Source organism: Eubalaena glacialis, chromosome 9 (assembly GCF_028564815.1).
Source record: "Eubalaena glacialis isolate mEubGla1 chromosome 9, mEubGla1.1.hap2.+ XY, whole genome shotgun sequence".
NCBI lineage: Eukaryota > Metazoa > Chordata > Mammalia > Artiodactyla > Balaenidae > Eubalaena > Eubalaena glacialis.
The window spans coordinates 9,544,470-9,568,359 of record NC_083724.1 but is presented as its reverse complement, the minus strand read 5'-3'; the positions used below and the strand labels follow the sequence as shown (position 1 = coordinate 9,568,359).

The 23,890-nt window shown below is 43.3% G+C and overlaps 1 protein-coding gene across 18 annotated transcripts in view; it reads left to right on the top strand.

Annotated features, from left to right (window-relative positions):
* The window catches only part of RALGPS1 (Ral GEF with PH domain and SH3 binding motif 1), a 282,278-nt gene that overhangs the window by 48,149 nt on the left and 210,239 nt on the right, over window positions 1-23,890 (top strand). For all 18 annotated transcript variants that reach the window (XM_061199913.1, XM_061199909.1, XM_061199908.1 and 15 more), the window contains one exon: window positions 9,053-9,103. In XM_061199913.1, the coding sequence (XP_061055896.1) occupies window positions 9,053-9,103 (51 nt within the window). The remainder of the gene's footprint in view (window positions 1-9,052; window positions 9,104-23,890) is intronic.

Genomic DNA, 23,890 nt, shown 5'->3' with positions numbered 1-23,890 from the left:
CAGTGGTTGAGAATCTGCCTGCCAATGTGGGGGACACGGGTTCGAGCCCTGGTCTGGGAAGATCCCACATGCTGCGGAGCGACTAGGCCTGTGAGCCACAATTGCTGAGCCTGCGCGTCCGGAGCCTGTGCTCCGCAACAAGAGAGGCCGCGATAGTGAGAGGCCTGTGCACCGCGATGAAGAGTGGCCCCCGCTTGCCGCAACTAGAGAAAGCCTTCGCACAGAAACAAAGACCCAACACAGCCATAAATAAATAAATAAATAAATAAATAAAATTTAAAAAAAAACAAAAAAAGGAAAAAACAAAACCAGGGCTTCTGACATTCTAGACCAGCAGAAATATAATCTGAGCCACATATGCAATTAAAAAATTTTTAGTAGCCACATTAAAAAAGGTGAAATTACTTTAAAAATATTTTTTATTTAACTTGCTGTATCTAAAATATTATCATTTCAACCTGTAAGCAACATGATATTGTTGAGATACTTTGCATTCTTTTTTCACACTAAATCTTCAAAACTCAATGTAGTCTTCTATACTTAAGAGTGCTGGCGACATTTCAGATCCTCAGTAGCCACGTGAGGCTAGTGACCACTGTATTAGACAGTGTAGTGCTAGTCTGTCCTCTCAGGCACAAAACTATAGTGTGTCTCTCTCCTTTAGAAGACATCATGGACCTTGCTGGCTGATGGCTTAGCCTCTATATTCTATTTGCTTTTGTTTGCTTGTTGTATTTTTTTTTTTTTTTTTTTTTTTTTGGCTGCGTTGTGTCTTCGTTGCTGTGCGTGGGCTTTCTCTAGTTGCAGCGAGCGGGAGCTACTCTTTGTTGCGGTGCGCGGGCCTCTCATTGTGGTGGCTTCTATTTGTTGTGGAGCATGGGCTCTAGGCGTGCGGGCTTCAGTAGTTGCAGCACGCGGGCTCAGTAGTTGTGGCGCACGGGCTTAGTTGCTCTGTGGCACGTAGGATCTTCCCAGACCAGGGCTCGAACCGGTGTCCACTACGTTGGCAGGCAGGTTCTTAACCACTGAGCCACCAAGGAAGTCCTGCTTGTTGTATTTTTGAGCTGTGTTTTTTAGCTTCGTGAAAGGAATGAAGCAATAATGAGGTTTAAAAATCCCTTTATAGTTGTTGCCCACGTGGAAAGGCAGAGAGTTAGGCTGCACCTAGAACATCATTGTCCAGCCTGACCCCTTGGTGAGATTTGGGTCCTGGTTTTCTAGCCTCAGCCCTAGAGTGTTGCTCAGCCCAGCCCAGTCTGGGAAGACTGTAGGGCAGGGCAGTGAATGCTCTGAGGGTGCAGTACTAACACTTGGCTGCTCCTGCCAGAGCCAGCGTGTCTTCAGCTTAGATGTGAAGCCAGGTCCCCTGGAGTCTTTGGTCTTTGGGGAAGCATTGGAGCTGCCAGGTGTTGGAATTGAACCAGACCACCTGGTATTTTAGTTTCCTGTCTAATAATATGAAAGAAAGAAAAAAGCCAGACACAGGAGTCCAGTAAAAAAATCATTTGAGTGATTATGGGAAGATGGCGGTGGCGGCAGCATAGTTCTTTATTCTCCCTGAATCCCCACATAAAAACATCCAGAACAACTAGATAGCAAACCCTGAAACCCATGAGAAATATTTACAATAAAATTAGGTGTCAAGTTATCCCTATCAAACCCAAAATACAAATGGCTGGGGATACTCCACCAGTATCAAAAAGACCTGCAGAGTATCAGCTTCAGTATAAGAGAAAGCAGAAGTAAGTATTGGGGCATTTGACAGACTAGAGAATAGGAGAACCCCAGAATTTCCATCAGGAATTCACTGGAAAGTTCGGCAGGTTAATGTGAGAATAGCAACTGAAATTGACAGGAATTTTGACCACTCAGATAATGGATGGGTGGAAGAGATCTATGGACTAGCCCTATGAGCTCTTGAGACCAACCAACCAGGGCTCACTTCCAGAAGAAGGCTCCATATCAAAGAGAAATTCAGTATGGGAGTGGACTGAAAATGATCAGGATAGGGAAAGTTAAGGAAAAAGGAGGTCTAAATAAATGTGTGTGTGTGTGAAATCTCAAAAAGCAACTGCATGTTGTTGAACACTACATGAAAGTAACCAAAAGAAGAGCTATGTGAAGTTAGAAAAGCTACCCTGAACCATGTTCCCCTCTAGAAAATTAGGAAGCTAAATGTGGACTCTGACAAGTACAGGTTTCTGGTACCTGACTGTACTGCTGAACTTAATGAATAAGCATTTTCAGAACTCTAATGAAAAACTGATGAGCTCATAAAAGTGCTAACAAAAGATCAAGATGAAAAAAAAAAATTAATTACATGGGACTGAGTGAACTGATGAGGATGAGTATAATTTTTGTGACTTTCTGGTTGAATTTAAAAAAAAGAAAAAATCCCACAAGAACTCAGAGGCAAAGAATATACAAATCAATTTTCACTGCAAAGTAAAGGAGCTGTTGCAGTGGAGGATTACTGGACTGAATGTCAATATTATGACATAGTATGAGTGTGTTTCATGTTTGGTAATTGCAATCATTGTTGCTTTTGTTGTGGTCATCCATGTACAATGCTTGGTGTCAGTCTATTTATCTCTTGTAAAAATAAAATACAGTGTGTGTGAAAAAAATAAAAATAAAAAATAAACAACAGAAAATTATTGATATCAAGGCTTTCAAAGTTATTATAAGAAAAAAGAGTAAGGACAGAATCCTGTAGATAATGAAAGCATGCCAGAAAGACATGCCATAAAACAGATAAAAACTATAACCTTTCTATTTCAAAATAAGCTAAGAGACGATATTAAGATCACACTGTAAGACGTGAACAACATAAGTCTGAAATAGAAAAATCTCAGAAATGAGGTGACAGAGTTAGGAAAGCATTGAAAATAAAAGTTATTTTGGAAATGAATGTTGAACTAGAAGGAACACAAGAATAGATAAACATAACAGAAAACGCCTTAAGGGAGGAAAAGTTTTAAGATCAAAATAAATGAAGAAAGAGATAAGACTTTGAAAAAAAGTGATAGGACTTCCCTGGTGGTGCAGTGGTTAAGAATCCGCCTGCCAATGCAGGGGACACGGGTTCAAGCCCTGATCCGGGAAGATTCCCACATGCCGTGGAGCCTAACCCTGTGTGCCACAACTACTGAGCCTGCAATCTAGAGCCCGCGAGCCACAACTACTGAAGCTTGTGCGCCTAGAGCCTGTGCTCTGCAACAAAGAGAAGCCACTGCAATGAGAAGCCCATGCACCACAACGAAGAGTAACCCCCAGTTGCCACAACTAGAGAAAGCCCGCATGCAACAACGAAGACCCAATGCAGCCACAAAAAAAGAAATAAATAAATAAATTCATAAAAAAAAAGTGACAAATATTAATGATAAGCAAAGAAGATCCAACATACAGATAATGTAAATCCCTGAAAGAGGAGAATAAAAGGCAAGGAAACTGAACAAATACTTAAACTATAATTTAAGAAGATGTTCACAAAATAAAAAAAGATTCAAACCTACATATTGAAAGAATATACTGTTACTCCATCTTGGCTGGAACCCACCCCCCCCACCAAGTTCATAACTCAGTTGAGGAATTCTAGCATTCCAATGACAAGGAGGATGACCCAACTCTGAACTGGATTTCCCCCTTGTATGTGACATTCCATTGATCCAATAAATAAATCTTGGCACTCAATGCAAGTTCTTGGTCATGCCGGGGCAACCCAGAATGGTCAATACCAAGATATAGTCTTGGTAGACTACTTGGGTGATAAAATTATAGAGAAACTTGAGGAAAGTCAAGATAGTGGTTACTTTTGGCAGGAGGGAGGGACTTGTGATTGGGACAAGGCACATGGAGGAACTCTTTTTTTTTCTTAATTGTGGTGAACTATGTGTAACACAAAAATTACCATCTTAACCATTTTAAGTGTACAGTTCAGTTGTTAAGTACATTCACACGACTGTGCAACCAATCTTCAGAGCTGTTTTCATCTTGCAGACCCGAAACTCTGCGCCCATTAAACAGCTCTCCATTCCCCCCAGCCCCCACCGTTTACTTTCTGTCTGTATGAATCTGACTACTCCAGGTATCTCATATAAGTGGAACCATACAGTGTTTGTTTGTCTTTTTGTAACTGGCTTATTTCACGTGGCATAATGTCCTTGAGATTCATCTATGTTGTTGCATGTGTCAGAATTTCCTTTCTTTTTAAGGTCAAATAATACTCCATTGTGTGTATATACCACATTTCTGGGGTCCATTCTGCCATCGATTGGGGTGGCTGTTTCTTGACCTGGATGATGGTTGTAAGGTGTTCGTCTTATAATAAGTCATCAAACCATGCATTTGTTTAATGTGGTTTTCTGTTAGTGTGTGTCATTTTATGGTCAAAAGGGTTAAGATCATTTCAAAGGTCCTTATAGTTTTAGTGGGGTGCTCTGCAGCTAGACCTCAGTCCTTCTCCCCAGTGGCTGGAAGCAGAGCACAAAGCAAAGCAGGAACTTGTCTTTATCATCAGCAGATCATGGACATTCTTCTAGATCAATATGTATAGATTTAATTCTCTATTTTTAATAGCCGCATAATATTCCAGAGTCTGCATGTACCATAATTTTTTTCAACAAGTTCCTTTTCTGATGGCCTTTTAGATTGCTTCCAGATTTTTACTACTACAAATAATTGTTCAGTAAACATCTATATTCATCTCTGTATCTAAATGTAGACCTCTCTCTATAATCCTCTTATATACCAGTGCTTTTCTTTCTGTACGAATTGGTATTGCTGTGTCAACAGTATGCTCATTTCAATTTTTAGGGGATAATATCTAAACGTAGTGCCTGATCCTGGATGAAGAAAAACTTGCTATAAAAGACAGTATTGGGATAATTAGCAAATTTTGAATGTGGACTGTATATTAGATAATACAGTTGTACCAATGATAAATTTCCTAAGTATAATAATTTTATCATTATGTAAGAGGATCATCTTGTTCTTGGGAAATAAAATGCTGAAGGATTAAGAGGTGAAGAGTCATAATATCTGTATTTTACTCTCAAATGGTTCAGAAAAAATGTGTGTGTGTATATAATTTTTTATATATATATATATAATTATATACATAAAAATAAAGCAAATGAGACCAAATGTTAATAATGAAGCTAGGTGAAAGGTTAAAGAGTTTATCATATTATTCTTGCAAATTTTTTGTAGGTTTGACATTAAAAAATAAATAAAATGTTAAGAACGTTTCTTTTTATGGGTTACTGCCAGATTACTTTCCAAAAAGAACAGAGCAACTCGTAGTCCCATTAGTTGTGATGGCACTGATGGACCACAAATGGTGTCTTCCTCTTTAATTTGCATTTCCTTGACTATGATTCTAAAATTGTCAGACACAGTAGCTCTGGGAGTAAAAGCAGGAATGTATCTTTGGAGCTGATTACTTTTTGTTCCGTGAGCCCTCCTGGGGCTCATTTGGATTGATCTACATGCAAATTGAAAGATATCTTCTATTATAAGACATACCACTGATTTACCAACAGCTTTCTTTGTTTATTTGGACTCAGGGAGAGCCTTATGCTATAAGGTTGTGGCTGGGAAGAGGGGATTTAGTCAGCCACTGTTAGAGGGAAAAACACTACATTCAACATATGCAAAAACCAACTTGTTTTCTTTTTGGCTAATTTGCTGTCATTTATCCACATAAAACCACCACCTCTTTTTCTGTCGGGCTGTATTGTGACGTGATCCACTAGGTCTCTCCATTCTGAAGGCTTCATCTCTACAGAAACGTCCTGTAATATGTGGAGACTGGCCATTTCCTTAAAAAGCATGGATTTGTAGGGGTCCCTGGGCTAGGAGGGAGGAGGTGGGAGAAGGGGTTAGGGTGAAGGAAGGCATTGCCAGGTGACTAGCTTAATTGGACATCCCATATTAAGGCTTTATTTTCGAAAATAAGGAGAAGCCATTAAGAGACTTGTTCCTGAGTGTTCTCATCACAGGCACATGCCCTCACCACTGCAGGAACCACGAGGGCCTCATTGTCTTGTGTTTCTGTTGAGGCTGTGCCACACCCCTAGGAGCCTGGGAGCCAGCTGTGAAAAGGGACAGGACCTGACCTCGCCCTCTGGTCCCCACTCCTACCCACATCCTCCCTTTTGGTAAAACTGCCTGCCTCCAACTTCTGGAGAAGGATTGCTCATCAGCAACCTTTTCTACGTGTGTTTGGCTTTGTAGTAAAATGACTTGAAATTTATAATCTGATGATTTTACCTATCTATCTTTGTATTCTTGCTCTGGACACTGCATCTTTTTTGGCCAGAATCGAGAAGATAGAAATAGGAGAGATTCTTCTGAAAACCCTCTGATTGTGTGTTTGGGACCAACCATTCTATTTTCAGTCTCGTGTCCTCTGTTGTGGTTTGTCTTGAATAAAATACCTGAACACATTTTCTGATTTATGGTCTGAGTGGGAATCAGAATATTTGAAACTCGGACCATCCAAAAAACTATGAAATGTGAAGTCACTATTTTAATACATCATTTGGAAATTCAGTAGCAAACCCTAGAACTGATGGCAGGATGGAAAGGAAGTTTTCTCATTTTCATATTAGCAGACTTTTGGTTCTTTTCCTAAAGGACACTGCAAGCATCCTGCCGGTTCTTCCGGATTGGGAGTTAACTTGAACTGCGGGAGAGGTTTCCAAGGCCCTGTGAGCTCTCAGCTCAAATCTCCTGTTTTCACAAGGCCTTTCTGTTCCCCAGGACGGCAGAATTAATCCACGTGTGAGGAGCACTTGGCTAACAATCTCCATGGGTCTGGCAGGAGAAATGCCAGTCTGTTTGCGCTGCCTGGGACGGAGCTTAGGGCCCTGTAGCTCTGGGCCACTCACACAAGCCCGCGGGCTTCAGCACATAGTAACCACTCACGTTGTGCTGACGTTCAGGGCCCGCTTGCCGCAGGTGGGTGGACCCAGAGGTGGAAGAGCTCGGACTCCCTGGTGCCATCCACTTCTCTGCTGAGCTTCTGTTAGTGGAGGCCTTTCACCTTAGTGCCCATGACGAGCACCAGCCCCTTGGAGGGATGAAGCCACCTGCTTATTTCCGTCTCTTGCTCAGCCCTGGGGATGGTATGCTTTGGCCTGCATCCTGTGTTTCCCAGAAATCCAGTGATCTTGGACCACCTTTAAATTGTGCCAAGAGGTGACCACAATTCTGCACCTAAGCCCTGGATTGTGGTTACAGCTGACATACCATGTGTGTTGCCATTTTTCTCCAATGTATTCTTGACACGAGATTTTTTCTCATGACAGTATTTGCTGACTTGATGTAACAGCCTCCTTTAAGTATTTTTTAGAGCAACTTTGAAGCATGGATGTTCAAACAAATTAATGGTCCCTTATTTCCTAGCTCATGTATTGGGCAGGAACCATAAGTTCATATGCCAATACATGAGCCCATCTATGTGACTCCTCTTTTGCCAAAAAAATTATGATATGTAAACATATATATGATCTTTGTGAAAATGCAAGACAAGAGGTACATAATGCCTGGCACCTGTATGTGTACACACACATATATGTACACATATACATATATAGAGAGAGCGTCTATTAGGTGCCAGGCATTCTGTACCTCTTGCCTTGAATTCTCACAACGATCCTATTAGATAGGGATTATTTTCGCCATACTCTAGATGTGGCAGCTGAAACTGGGAGAGGTTAAAGTCATGTGTCAAAGAGAATATTGCTATTAAGTTATGGTGTCCAGACACATGCCCAAGCCCCGTGGATTCCAGAGCCCACGTCTGTTCAGTGCATCGTGTCCTCCCAGATGCCCTGTGTACAATGGACAGGTGTCTTCTCTCATTAGTGGGCATCCAGAAGCTCTCATCTCTCCTTTCCCTGGCCTGTCACAGAAGCATCTGTTAACTGGTTCCTGGCATCCCATGTGACATATGGAGATAGGTATAGGTCATGTGAAGTCAGCCCAGTCTGTGCCTTGGCCTGCAAAACTGTCAGCAATGACGCTTTCTCTTACTGTCACCTGATGAGCTTCTAGCGATGGGAACAGATTTTTAACTGGATGTATGTTTTCCCTATTGACAAAACTAGTGCTTCTCAAGCTAGCTGTGATAAAGGACCAGTTTTTTCCTTTCCAATCAGTTAAGGACTGATACTTTGAAAAAAATACGATAAAAATGTCATGGGGATTGCTATAAAAGTTTCCAAATGCTTGCTCTCAAATTCCGTAATTATCTCATTGTGGGCTGGTGGAATAAACAGTTCGTGGTCCAACACTGGTCTGTGGATGCATCTTGAATAACACTTTACCATATAATTTAGAGGAGGCTTAGGCTTCAGAAGAAACGTACACTTACTATAAGCCACAATTTAAAAAAAATTAAATTTACAGTAATAGATAGTGTCTCTGTTTAGCATGCTAACTTATAATATGGTCTCTGCAACTTTTTAAAATTGTAAAAGTAATTCATACTTAAAACAAAAACTCAAATAGAATGAAAATATCCAAACTTAAAATGTTCCCCTTACTTTCACTCCCACCCTCCAAACTACTATTATCAATTCTTTTTTTAAAATTAATTTATTTATTTTGGCTGCGCTGTGTCTTACTTAGTTGCGGCACGCGAGATCTTTTAGTTGCGGCATGCGGACTTCTTAGCTGCGGCACGCATGCGTGATCTAGTTCCCCGACCAGGGAGTGAACCCAGGCCCCCTGCATTGGGAATGCGGAGTCTTACCCACTGGACCACCAGGGAAGTCCCTCAATTCTTAAATTGGAAGTTCGTCTCATGTTCGAGAAGGAAGGGTGGATCAAGATTTATGAAGAGGGAAGGGATGGGCGAGGCATTTTCAAAATTTACCCAATTTTTTACTCTATCTTGATTTTCATTTCAAGGGGGAAAGTACGACTTCTAAGCGTCGTACTTTATTACAACTTTATTACTTTATTACTCTGTATAGTTTCAAAGTCACATGACAGCTGTTTTTGGTTTCCAGTATTTTCTAACCCCGATTCTCTTTTGTTGCAGAGCCAGATCACATTAATGGACATACCCGTGTTTAAAGCCATCCAGCCGGAGGTCTGTACCTTGTCCTTTACACTGTGCTACTAATGCTGGGGCTGGGAGGGGAGGATTTAGTCGGCCATGTTAGACTGACTCAGTTTCCCGGTTTCTCTCTTGAAGTCTCTATAAACTCATGTTATTGATTTAAGCCCCCATTAAAGAGAGCATCCAGGAGCTTTCCATTCTCAGAGGTGCTCACTCTTTGAGTCAGGTGTTCAGGTTCTCCAGAGGATGTCACTGCATTTGGCCCCCTCTGGCAGGGCTGTGGGCAGTCTGTGCCTACCGCCTTCACACCTGAGTCAGACCTGGCCACACTGATTCCTTTGCCCAGGCCACCTCTGCTGGAGATGCTCACTGTTGAGACAGAGATGGGAGAGAACGTTTCCTAGAGAGCCTTCTTTCTGTTGATACCAAATTCTGGTGCTTGCCTTGTTTCTGATTTTGAAGCCAGTTGCCGCAGCAAAACACATACATATTCATGTTAAAAGCATACATATATTTTTAGAAACAGCATATTCAATTAAAAAAAAAGTTGATTTTAGTCCTCGAAAAAAAATCCCTGGAAATGTTTAGCAGTTGATAACGAGGCTTTACAGTTATTTTAGTCAGGGTTCTGGTTTTGTTATCAAGTAATAGAAATCCATTTCGAGTAGCTGAACAGGCAGAAGAAGAATTTGTTACAAGCATAAAGGGGGCACTTTCGGAACCTGTGGCATGGAGTTCAGGCAGCCTGAAGAGCCGGGCAGGACGCAAGCCCTCTCACTGCTCCCTGCCTCTCCTCTGCTTTTCCCTCTCCTCTGCTTTCCCCTCTCCTCTCTCTCCTGCCCTCTGTCCTGTCTGCCCCTGTGGTCCAACCTGGCCTCCCCGAAGGGCCCATATTTATGTGATGCCGTGGAAGCCACCTTCCACACCTGAACCCGCAAATCTTAGTCCAGCCCCGCTGAGTCCCGTGTCCGGTGCTGGTTCAGAGACTCAGGTCAGGAGTAGGTGGCCAAGATGAGCGAGAACAGCTGAGAGGACCCAGCCTTGTGAGTGGGGTGCAGATTTCAGAGAAGAGGGGTATGAGTGGGGGATATGTCAAAACTATGGTGTGAATTCCAGAACACCACTCTTAACATGATGCGCTTCTTCTTACAGACTTTGAGAAGAACAGCATATTTTAATACAAAGCCAGACAAAGGATCCAGGCCTTCCTAGAGCTGGCATCCAACCCACTACAAATCAGGGGAAAACTAGTATTGCTAGCTGCACTCAGCATTTGTGTGAAGACGTGGCAGTGATTTGTATTTGGGTGTGTGTGAGTGTGTGTGTGTGTGTGTGTTCATTAGGTTTGGGGGGGCAGAACTATGTTTGCTTTTTTGAACTGGCTGACTTCCAGTCTTTTTCTATTTTCTTCTAATGTGGGATTACACATTCTTTCTAATTAAAAACAAAAACAAAAACAGAAAACAACCCAACACACTACATCTTGGAGCCTCTTGGGGGAGTAGTTGTGCGATGGTTGCCTTAGTTCTCAGCTGAACCTAGCTCTGCTCGTGTTCTCTGCTTAGCTTTGACCTGGAGCAGTTTAGACGCTTGCATCTTTATTCTTTGTCCTGAGCATCAAGGAGGACAGCCCAGCCTGCTGTGAGCCCAGGGAGGCTGGGGTGGCTGTTCGGGCTGACTGCAGGAGGGAAGGGATGGGGAATTCTTCAGAGGCACAAGGAGGGGCAGACCGAGACTTTTCCCAGGGCACTGCAGTTCGGAAGGTGCATCTTCCAGGGCATATCTCGTTTCAAGTTGTCACAAGACATTAAGGTGGAGATGTTTTGCTTTCAAGACCAGCTTGGAGCTGTGGTTCTCAATCGTGGCTGCACATCAGAATCACCTGGGCAGCCTTGGAGACACGGGGTGCCTGGACTCCACCCTAGACCATGGAATCTGAGTCTCTGGGTTAGAGTCTAGAACACAGTCAGCTGTGTTTTGTATAGAAGCTGACCAGTGATTCTGCTGCAGAGTGAGGATTAAGAATGAACTGCTTCGAGGTACCTGGAGAAACCCTAAACTTTTATGTCTTAGATCTATGATACGTTCGCTAAAGACGGAAGAGTTTGTTACTCATTGTCATTGTCAAAACTGTGGTTAAAAGGAGCACCCTGGGAGCTGTCCCAGCTTTTCTGCTCTTGTTATTGCTGTTAGCAGACTGAAAACTGCAACTTTTCCCCTTGATGATGTCTGCCACGTTATGGCTGGACCACCCCAGAGTCGGAAGCACATGTATAAGGGACACTTGTAAGTTTGATGTAGATGAGACTTTCCAGGAAGCAGAGGCCAGCATGTGAGAGCAAGATGGGCATTGAGTGGTCTGGACTCCCAGAAGATCAGGAAACCTGTGCCTTTCAGCCCTGGCTGTGCATCAGAATCAGTTGAGGAGCTCCGTAAAAAAAAAAATCCAGATGCCTAGGCTTTATCCTTGGAGATTCTGATTCCATAGGGTTAGAGTGGGGCTGGGAATCCATTTCAGTCAGTTGTAGTCACTATTCTTTTTGATGCATAAATTATCCCGCCTCTAACCAATGGGAGCCCTTTAATGTCATCTCCTGTATCCTTTTAACGTGATCCCATTATTTTTTATAAATTTATTTATTTATTTATTTATTTTTGGCTGTGTTGGGTCTTCGTTTCTGTGCGAGGGCTTTCTCCAGTTGTGGCAAGCGGGGGCCACTCTTCATCGCAGTACACGGGCCTTTCACTGTCGCGGCCTCTCTTGTTGCGGGGCACAGGCTCCAGACACGCAGGCTCAGTAGTTGTGGCTCACGGGCCCAGCCGCTCCGCGGCATGTGGGATCTTCCCAGACCAGGGCTCGAACCCGTGTCCCCTGCATTGGCAGGCAGATTCTCAACCACTGTGCCACCAGGGAAGCCCCTTGATCCCATTATTTTTTGATAGCTTCCTTGCTCTTTGATACAACAAGATATGCTAATTTCCTGCTGAAGACCTGGAATCAGGCATTCCCTCAGGCGTCCTGGTTTCTTTTAGTGGAGGGTAGTATTTAGAAACCTGCAGTCTGGGTGAGAGGATGTTCATTGCTACTGGATTGCCATTGCTTTTAGGCCTTTTTGGTGGACGGGGCTAGGAAATAATTTTTTTTTAAAAGGAAAAGTCATGAGTTCATGATTGGGTAGGTAGTATTATTTCTCCACAATCCTTCCTTCCCTCCTCATCCTTGTCATGACTCCCCTGCGGGTGGTGTATATTTCCCCACCCCATGGACTTTGTGCCTGGCCTGTGGCTTGGGCGCAAGTGATGGGATGCAAGTGGTGAGCTGAGCCAGTAAGAGGCAGGAAGCTTCACCAGCCGTCTTGGAACCTCCACTCTCTGTGAGGGACCCATAGCTGTTGTGCATTTAGCCCGAGTCCCCAGATGAGGACATTAAAGATGACCTGACCCCGACCCAAAGCCTGAATTCCAGCCTAACCTGGCACAGCCCAGCCAACCCAGCAAAGATCAGCTGACCGATGAGCATGAAATAAATGTTGTCATTGTGAGCCTCTGAGATTTCAGGATTGTTCGTTATACCACTTTATCGTGTGGAAACACGACGAATACAATGTTGATCTTTCCATCTTACATTCCAGGATTCAAATCTAACATTCCAGGATTGTTAACTTAATTCCCTTGGTTTTTATATGTTTTCTTTTACACTGACAATTCTGGTTCCTAACAACAATAAATAATTACTTTTTTGTATTATCCCATCATATATACGTATAATAGTTTTAAAATAATAATATCAGTATTACTATTAACCAGCAGACTACTAGTTAAATTTGAGCATTTCTTTGCAGTTCTGTTTGTCTTTAGTTCCTTTTCTTCTCTCGCTCCTACCACTTACACATGCAGGTGGGCCTCCCTCCTTGGCTTCTCCCAAAGGCCTTTGGAAGCACCAGGGCAGAGAAGGAGTTTATGCTCACTTGGTTCGGAAGGGCTGCATCCTGAGAGACCCTGTTGTAATCCCAGTGCCTGGAACATAGTAGATACTCAGTTAATATGTGTTGAATGAGTGAAGAGCGAATGAATGACTGAATGAGAGGAGAAGCACTGTAGCAGAACATTATCTGGCCAAGTTTAGGCACATTGCCAAGGAGGGCGTACCAAGTAAGGGGACGTGATTACCAGGGTGCCTGTTTTGCGGTGTAACCACTTCCCCCAAAGCAAGGGTTTTGTCTGGTGAGCTCAGTCTTTGAAGATTCAGATTTCCAACTGCTGTTGATAACTGAGGGTAGAACTGTGGCTTCTGCTCATTTCTGCAAGGGGGACCGCAAGAGCATCAGCCCAGGGCTTAGAGGAAGCCAGGGAGATGGTGAGTTAAGGATTGGCAGAGAGCAAGGAAAATGGAAGTTAGCAAATATGGAACCATAACTGCCCTGTTCCCCAGTGACTCCAACAAGTGACCAATTTTATCAAAAACTGGCGAGTTAACGCAGATACAACTTTGTAGCATAATAGCTCACAGCTGTGTGTAACTTACTAGCTGTGGCCTAGAACCCCATCCCCACCGTGGTGGATTGGGTTGCAGGCCTGGGTGGGTTCCTGGCTGCCATGGCTCGGGGTGGGGGCTGCATTGTGAAGGAGGTCTTTCTGAGGGGTCCCAGTGGCAGCAGCCTTGGGAGAGGGTACATTTTCAGGGTGGCATTTTTCCCGCCAGCCTTACCTACCAAATCTGTCTGTCATTATGCCCACCTCCCAGCCTGTGGAATTGAAGGCCCAACAGTTTCTCAGAGACCAGTTTGAACGTCGGAATTGTTTTTGTCATTAGTTTTAACGTGGAGCATCAAGGGGGAACTGCTGTTCTTAGAATGTGCTGAAAATGTGCACGCTCTGTGCTTGACTCAGCCCACTTTCTATCCAAGCCCAGCTCCTAGGCCCACTGGTGCTGCCCGGTGTGCTGGAGAGCACGGGCTCAGTCTGGCAAGGCTGGGTGCAGTCCCAGCTTCACCCTTCCTAGCTTGGACTGTGGACAAGTTACTCATTCTCCTTATGCTTCAATTTTCTCATGTGTAAAATGGGGGAACCATAGTTTTCACCTTACAATGGGCGTGTAAGAACTCAGGGCAATGCCTGCATATGCTAAGTTCCCAGTAACTTGTGGCTGTAATTTCTCACCAGTGCATATTTTAAATAGGTTCTGTGCATTTTTTTAATATTTATTTTTATTTATTTATTTGGTTGCACTGGTCTTAGTTGCAGCAGGCAGGCTCCGTATTTGTGGCATGTGCACTCTCAGTTGCGGCATGCATGTGGGATCTAGTTCCCTGACCAGGGATGGAACCCAGCCCTGCTGCATTTTAAAAAAATTAATTAATTAATTATTTATTTGGCTGCATTGGGTCTTCATTGCTGCATGCAGGCTTTCTCTAATTGTGGCGAGCGGGGGCTACTCTTCGTTGCAGTGCGTGGGCTTCTCATTGCAGTTGCTTCTCTTGTTGTGGAGCACGGGCTCTAGGTGCGTGGGCGTCAGTTGTTGTGGCATGTGGGCTCAGTAGTTGAGGTGCTCGGGCTCAGTAGTTGTGGCTCGCGGGTTCTAGAGTGCAGGCTCAGTAGTTGTGGTGCACGGGCTTAGTTGCTCCACGGCATGTGGGATCTTCCCGGACCAGGGATCGAATCCGTGTCCTTTGCATTGGCAGGCGGATTCTTAAGCACAGTGCCACGAGGGAAGTCTGGGTTCTGTGCATTTTGGACGTGAGATCATGCTCCAAAGAACATTCAGTGATGCCTGGGTGGGAGCCAGTGGCCCAGAGGAAGTGATGCTCTGAGTAGCAGAGTGGTTAAGAGCACCGTACTTGGAATCCTTCAGACCCAAGTTCACACCCTAGTTCCCTGGATGGCGGGGAGGCTGCAGTCTAGATGGAGACTCACACCACGGTGACCTGGGGGCCATGCGAAGACTGCGTGGGAAGACTCTCTCTGCCTTAGAGTCAGGACACTGGCACTGAGCCTTGAAGGCTGAAAGGGATCGTATCTGATGGCTGATTCAAGGAATGGGATGGGAGTGGGAAGGGCATTTCAGGCAGAGTGAATAACTCACTGAAAAGGCAGATAGTATATTTACCAAAGTTTAACACTACTTTTAGTGCCTGGCTTCTGGGGAGAAAAACCGGTGAGCCCATTGTTCTCTCGGTTCTGTGTTCCTCAAGGGCATGGTTTCCGGGGATGTGGGCGTGCTCACCAGAGGTCAGTGTGTCATTCTCTTGCTGACTGGTAGCTGGGGGTGTGCAGGGTCTCAGAGGCGTGTGGATGGGTGTCCAGCAGGCCTGAGTGTGATGGAAACAAACTGCGGTGGGTACCAAACTCAGTGAGGTAGAAGGTGTCTCCACGTGCCTGTGTTTTCCAGTCTTGCTGTCCCTGCCGACATTGCTCCATCCCCGCTGCCAGATTTCCCAGTAGTCAGGCGGACCTTCACTCATTCACTCCTTCATCTGTCTGCTGTGCCACATGCTGGAGAGACAGAGACAGAGGGGACATGGGCACCATCCAGTGAGAGTGAGGGGTGGACATGTAAACGGACAGTGGACAAGAGGCATTTGGGGCTGGCAGGGCCTCGAGGAGAGAGTGGCGGGTAGAGGGGTCAGGAGGCAGAGCTTTAGCTTGTTAACCTTGGGGGTTCACGGAGTGGTTTCAAAAGGGGAGTGACATGGACAGATTTGTATTTTAGGATGTTCGTTCTAACTGCGGAGACAGAGCCCACTGCAGTCAGGGAGACCGGTTTGGGGAGTGTGCAGCTGTGGGTGGGAGGCAAGGGTGGTAGTGATGGTGGGGGGGAGGCCTGGCCCTAGACTGAATAGGGGGCTGCTGTGAGGGCCGAGGCAAGAAGACACAGCAGACAGAGGGGTACACTCTGCGTGTGGGGAGCAGAGGGAAGAGCAGAGGGCAGAGAAGGAGGCAGAGGAAGTGGCCTTGGAGGCAGGAGGAGGCCCAGGGAGCCCAGTGTCCTGAAGTCGAGCAGGGTGGTGGGCAGCGTTTTGTCCAGGGGAGGGAGGCCAGGAGGTCCTGGAAGGAGAAGGGTTTCAGAGTTCAGGGTCAGAGGTGGGGTCGCTCTGGCGACTGTGCTTGAAGGGGTGATGGCTGTGCTTGTGGGTAGCTGAGGTGGAGGGGGACAAAAGTCTTTCCAGGGGGAGGTTGAGGTGCATTGTGACCCAGAATTGAGAGGGCACCACCCAGTGTACAGACCTCCCCGGAGATGATGGTGAGAGAGTGGGAGGAGGAAACTGTGAGCCAGAGCTGAAGGCGAGAGCATCCTGGGCTCAGGAGCCGATGGCAATGTGGAGGGCAGACGGAGGGGCCCAGAAATGGCTCAGAAGAAAGCTGCAGGCCTAGACTGGAGCCTCGTGAGGGAAGGAACCAGAGTGTCACCAGCACCTGCCACTTGGGTTTGAGGCACAGGCCAGGTGCTGAGTGTCAGTGGAAGGCAGACAAGGGGTGTTCCAGCTGGGCGTGCATCCTGGATCCTCGCTCCCCTCCTCCCTGTGGCCCTGGAGGGAGCCTGGGATTTAAAGGGGATATATGTATATGTATAGCTGATTCACTTTGTTATAAAGCAGAAACTAACACTCCATTGTAAAGCAATTATACTCTAAGAAAGGTGTTAAAAAAAAAATTTACCTCAAAAATAAATAAATAAATAAAGGGCAGATCTGGTGAGAAGGAGGTGGGAGTGCATTAACAAATGTTTTGGGAAAATGGAGGCGGTATCCAGATAGAACGCTTGTCCCTGGGGGGCACTCACTCTAGAGAGATTTGGTTTCACCCTTCCCCAAATCAGGACCTGAGTCCTCGGGGCCTGTCTGGAGCCGCATCTGCTGGTCTGCCGAGGAATGGAAGACTCCCCACTGAAGTACACGGTTTCCTCTGGGCCACATGACACGTTGCAGTTCAGGAAAACACTGCCTGTGGGTTCAAGAACCTGACCCTCTGGCCTTTTGTCTGGATGCCGTTTGCTTGCTCTGAAGAAGCGGGCATTCCAGAAAGCAGAGGTCAGTGTTGGATGTCAGACAAACCCTGTGTGTCTTCGCTGCTCCTTGGAATCACAGCGTTTGGCCCTGGGAGAAGGGAAGAGCGTTGCCAGCAAGGCAGTTTTTTTGTAAAGAGGAGATCGGTTTCGCTGACATCATTAAAACCCCTCTTTCAGGTCACATGCTGGGCCATTTTCTCAGACCATTTCCCTCCACTGACCCAGCCTAGCCTAAGCCACTGCCACCTCTCCTCCGATCACATCTCCCCACGTTCAATCCCGGCCCCTCAACCTCCTCTCTGTATTCGGAGACATCTTTCTAAAGCCAAAATCCGACTGTGTCCCTGTCCTGCCTAGAACCCTCTGAGGTTCAGTGCTCCTAGGATGCCGACCTGCCTCCTTTACCCAGCCGGCCAGGCTCTGCATGATGGGCCAGCAGTAGACCTCCTGCCGCAGCCCACTGCTCCATGCTGCCCCGCAGCCTCCCTGGTCTCCCTGCCTTCCCATGTGCTGTGCTCTCCACCTGGAATGTCCACCTCTTCCCCATCACAGGCGACTCCTCCTCCTCTGTCAGGAGATGGAGTGAGCAGCTTAGATCTCAGCGTGCTGCAGTTTCCCCTTGGTTCCCTCTCACCTCATCATCTACCACTGCTCATGTACAGTGCTCTTCACCACTGTGCTGAAATGTCACGACTTTGGAAAGTCTGAACGATTAGTGTTTCAAGTCTGTCTCCCTCCTAGATTATAAACTTCACGGATGCAGGACTCATGCCAGTACCCCATATCCTGTGACCTAGCACAGTGCCTGATGTTACTTGTTGAATATATGTAGCATGTAGTAGTAATAATAATAATAGTAAGGTCCCACTGAATACTCTTGACGTCTACACTATCCTGCCTCTCTTTGTTAAAAAAAGGGAATCAGGTAGTAGGGGGTGAGCCAGCTGCCCTCCGGTTGGGCCGAGGCCTGGGGAGGATGGCTCCAGCGTTCCAGTGTTGATGTTAGTTAGCAACAGAAGCCTGAGCAGCTGTCTTTCTCATCTGTTACTGCTCTGAGTTTGCATTTGTTATTTGCTTCTCATTTCCTAGTAATCACTCTATCCTTTGTAAGGATTTCTTGTCACAATGAAAACAAAGTGGGAACGGGCTTTCCCTCAGCTCCCTTCATGATGGAGACAGAGGTTGGAGTCCCTCTCTGGGCCCCAGAGAAAGACCTGCCTGAAGGGTGGGGAGAGCCGTCTGGGGCAGGAGTTGGGTCTGGCTGCAGACGTAGGCCAGCAGCACATTTGATCCAATGACACCAACACTGCAATTTCCAGACTCATTTTTTCTCCCTTCTTGAGTGTGGGTATGACATTAGTGCTGGTTAGAAACCAAATTTCCTTTCAAATGAATTAATAACACAAAACAGAACATTTGGCGAACAGCTGTTTTCATCCATGGGGACTTGCCTCCTGGTTGCGATTTTGTCTGCGAGAAAAACAGGGTTCACTTAGGCTCTTGCTGCAGGAGCAACTGCCTGATTGCAGGCAGTTTGGTGGGATGCGAGGCTCACGCTTCGGAGGCAGGAAGATCTGCATTTGAAGCCTGGCTCCGATGCTCTCCAGCTGTGTGATCATGGCAGGTTCATTTACCTCCCTGGGCCTCATTTCCTTAATTGTAAAGTGGAAACGATACCCGGTACCCGTCTCACAGTGCTGTGATGCTTCAAGGAGATCACATGGGCAGGCAGCCTGGTGCACAGCCGAAACTCAACAAGCTATTTCTTCTCTTTTGAGAGAGGTCAGTGATGTAATAAGGAGAAAAGCAACGACAGGCTAATAAGTCAAGCTTAGAAGGGCCCTGGGCCCAGCAGTGTGTCGAAATCTCTGAGGAAGGACCTTTTGTCACTGCTGTTCCCTAACTCCAACCACAGTGGCACATTATGGGGTCAGTACTTGTCAGGAGTTGTTGGATGAATGAGAGGCAGGTAAAAGAGCATTTGTTTCTGGGCTCTGGAGTGAGAAGGACTAGGTTTGTATCTCTGGGACTGTGCTTAAGTCACTTAATCACTCCAAGGCTCAAGTCACATGTCTGCAAAATGGAGCTGATGATATGACTACCTCAAAAAGTTGGACATGAGGATGGAGTGAGATTTTTTCAGCTTTATTGAGGCATAATTGACATATAATAAATCATGCGTAAATAAAGCCAATAATTTGATGAGTTTGGGTGTATGTATATACATGTGAAACCATCATCAAATCAAGGTAATAAACATACCCATCACCCAGAAAGTTTCTTTGTGCTCCTTGCAGTCCCTCCCTCCTCTCCACTCCCACCGCTGTCTTCTTAAAATCAGGTAATATAAGTCCTTAAGATGTGTTCTTCTATTTCAAAATTGTTTTGGCTATTCTAGCCCTTTGCATTTCCATAGGAATTTTAAAATCAGCTTGTTAGGTTTTACAAAACTTGCTAGGCTATGATTGTGATTGGGTTGACTCCATAGATCAATCTGGGGAAAACTGGCATCTTAACAATACTGAGTCCCTGGAACCATGAACATAGTATGCACATCCATGTATTTAGGTCTTCTTTAAGTTATTTCAGTAATGCTATATAGTTTTCAGTGTATAGGTCTTACACATCTTTTGTCAGATTTATTCCTAAGTATTTCATTTTCTATGCTGTTGTAAATGTTATTTTATTTAAATTCTAATTGTTCATTACTAGTTTATAGAAATATGACTGATTTTTGTAAATTGACCTGTATCCTACAACTTTGCTAAACTCACTTATTCTAGGAGCTTTTCTTTGTAGATTCTATAGGATTTTCTACAAGATGATGATAGCTCTGTGAATAACAACAGTTTAATTTCTTTCTTTCTAAACTAGATGCTTTTATTTCTTTTCCTTGTCTTATTAACTGGCTATAATCTCTAGTACCATGTTGAGCAGAAGTGATGAGAGCAGATATCCTTGGCTTGTTTCTAGTCTTAGAGGAAAAGTGGTCTTTCATTTTTAAGTATGATATTAGCTGTAAGCTGTAGGTTTTTCATACGTGGCTTTTATCAGATTGAGGGTGTTCCCTCCTAATCCCAATTTGCTGAGAATTTTTGTCTGGAATGGATATTGGGTTTTATCAAATGTTTTTCCTATATCTATTGAGATAACCATTTTTTTTTTTTTTCAGTCTGTTGCTAAGGAGAATTACATGATGGATTTTTTGAATGCATTCCTGTGATAAACCCCACTTGGTCATGATGTAGAATCCTTTTTGTATATTGTTGGATTTGATTTGCTAAAATTTTGCTAAGAATTTTTGCATGTGTGTTCATGATGAGGAATACTGGTCTGTATTTTTCTTTCCTTGAAATGTCTTTTTCTGGTTTTAATATCAGTTTTTTTAATATCTGGTTTTAATATATTTCTGGTGTAATACTGACCTCATAAAACAAGTTAGGAAGCATTCTTTCCTTTTCAGTTTTCCAGAAGAGTTTATGTAGAATTGGTATGATTTCTTTTGTAAATATTTGGTAGATTTCACCCATAGAGCCACCTGGACCTGGAGTTTTCTTTGTGGAAAGGTTTTTGTTTTTTCCTTTTAAATAGACTACTTTTAAGAGCAGTTTTAGCTCACAGCAAAACTGAGCAGAAATTAGACAGTGTTCCCATATACCCCTTGTCCCCCCACTACCCCCAACCGTTTTCCCCACTATCAACATCCCTATCAGAGTGGTACATTTGTTTCATTGATGAACCTACATTGACACATCATTATTACCCAACATCCATAGTTTACATTAGGGTTCACTCTTGGTGAACCCTTGTACATTTTATGGGTTTTGACAAATGCATAATGACATGTATCCACCATTATAGTATCATACAGAATAGTTTCCCTGCCCTAAAAATCCTTTCTCTATTCATCCCTCTCTCTCCCCATTGGCAACCACTGACCTTTTCAGTGTCTCCATAGCTTTGCCTTTTCCAGCCTGTCATAGAGTTGGAATCATACAGTTTTATGGCCTTCTTTCACTTAGTAATATGCATTTAAGGCTCTTCCATGTCTTTTCATGGCTTGATTAGCATTTCATTTTAACACTGAATAATATTCAGTTGTCTGGATGTACCACAGTTTAGCCATTCACCTGTCTTACTGAGAGACATCTTGGTTGCTTCCAAGTTTTGGCAATTATGAATAAAGCTGCTATAAACATCCAAATGCAGTTCTTTTGTGTATAGATATAAGTTTTCATCCCTTTTGGGTAAATACCATGGAGTGCAATTGCTAGATTATTGTGGAACGGTTTTTAACTATGAATTCAATTTCTCTAATAGATGTAGAGTATTCATGTAGTATATTTCATTTTTTTAGTGAGCTTTGGTTGTGTTTTTCAATGAGTTTGTCTATTTTATCTAGGTTGTTAAATTTATTCCCATGAAGTTGTTCATAATATTCCCTTATCCTTTTAATATCTATAGGATCTGTAATCATTTCCACTCTCTCATTCCTGGTATTGATAATTTGTGTCTCCTTTTTTTTTTTCTGATCAGTCTGGCTAAGTTTATCAATTTTATTGATCTCAGAAAAACAGCATTTGCTTCCATTAGTTTTTTTCTATTGCTTTTATGTTTTGTAATTCATTGATTTCTGTTCATATTTTTTTTAAAAAAACATTTCCTTTCTTCTGCTTACTTTGGGTTTAATTCACTCTTCTAGCTTCTTAAAGTGGAAGCTGAGGTCAATGATTTGAGACCTTTCTTCATTTCTAATGTAGGCATCTGGTGCTATAAATTTCCTTTTAAGCATTGCTTTAGCTTTATCCCACACATTTTGATATTTTGGACTTCCATTTTCATTCAGTTCAAAATGTTTTCTAATTTTCCTTTTGATTTCTTTTTGATCCATGAATTATTAAAAATGTGTTCTTAGTTTCTAAATATTTGGGGATTTTCTAGGTATTTTACGCTATTGATTTCTAATTCCATTGTGTTTAGAGAACATACTTTGTATGGTTTGAAATTATTTTAAATTTATTGAGATTTATGTATGGCATAACTATGGTCAATCTTGATAAAGTACTGAGTGAATTTGAAAAAAATATGTATTCTGCAGTTTTTGCATAGAGCACTCTATGAATATAATTGAGGTCAAGTGGGTTAATAGTATTATTGAAGTCATCTATATCCTAACCTAACTGATTTTCTACTTATTTGTTCTATTGATTATTGAGAGAAGAGTATTGAAATCTGCCATTATAATTGTAGATTTGTTGATTTCTCTTTAAATTCTATCAGTTTTTGCTTTATGCATTTTGAAATTCTAGTATTAGCTGCATAAACATTTACAATTATGTCTTCCTATTGAATTTACCCTTCATCATTATGAAATGACCCACCTTATCCCTGGAACTATTCTTTGCCCTGAAATCTACTTTGTTTGATAATATAGCCATCTTTCTTTTGATCAGTGTTAGCATGTGCCATGGTCTGAATGTACCTCCCAAACTCATATGTTGAAATCCAAACACCCACAGTGATGGAATTAGAACATGGGGCCTTTGGGTGGATCCCTCACTAATCCCTCACTAAGGGATTAGTGCCCTTAAAAAGAGACCCCAGAGAGCTAGCTCATCCCTTCTACCATGTGAGGACACAGTGAAAAGATGAACCAAGAAGTGGGCCCTTACCAGACAGTGAGTCTACCAGCATATCCTGGACTTCCCAGCCTACAGAACTGTGAGAAATAAATTTCTGTTGTTTATAAGCCACTCTATTTATGGTATTTTTGTTATAGCAGCCTGAACAGACTAAGAGAGCATGATATATATTTTTCATCCTGTTACTTTCAACCTATTTGTATCTTTATATTTAAAGTGGGTTTGTTGTAGGAAGCATATAGTTGAGTCCTGCTTTTTTTCCAAATCTGACCACCTCTGCCTTTTAATCGGGGTACTTAGACTATTTATATTAAATGTGATTACTGAATTGGTTGGATTTAAATCTATTCTTGTTCCCTCTTTCCTCTTCTTCTGACTTCTTTTTAAGTAATTGAGCATATTTCATGATTCCCTTTAATCTCTTTTATTGGCTAACTAGCTATAATTTCTTTTAGTGGTTGGTTTAGGGTTTATAATATACATCTTTAACATATAACAGTTTACTTTCAAGTGATAATATACCATTTCATATTTAATATAAGAACTTTAGAAGAGTGTACTTCTATTTACCTCTCTCCCATTCTTTGTAGTATTGTCATACATTTTACTTCTACATATGTAATAATCTTCTCAAGACATTGTTCTTGTATTTGCATTAAATAATTATCTGTTAAAGTCTTTTAAAGAGATTTTTAAAAGTACATATATTTGTAGTGAGGTGGATGGACCTACAGTCTGTCATACAGAGTGAAGTAAGTCAGAAAGAGAAAAACAAATACCGTATGCTAACACATATATATGGAATCTAAAAAAAAAAAAAAAAAAAAATGGTTATGAAGAACCTAGGGGCAGGACAGGAATAAAGACGCAGACATAGAGAATGGACTTGAGGACACGGGGAGGGGGAAGTGTAAACTGGGACGAAGTGGGAGAGTGGCATGGACTTATATATACTACCAAATGTAAAATAGATAGCTACTGGGAAGCAGCTGCATAGCACAGGGAGATCAGCTTGGTGCTTTGTGACCGCCTAGAGGGGTGGGATAGAGAGGGTGGGAGGGAGATGCAAGAGGGAGGAGATATGGGGATATATGTATATGTATAGCTGATTCACTTTGTTATAAAGCAGAAACTAACACACCATTATAAAGCAATTATACTCCAGTAAAG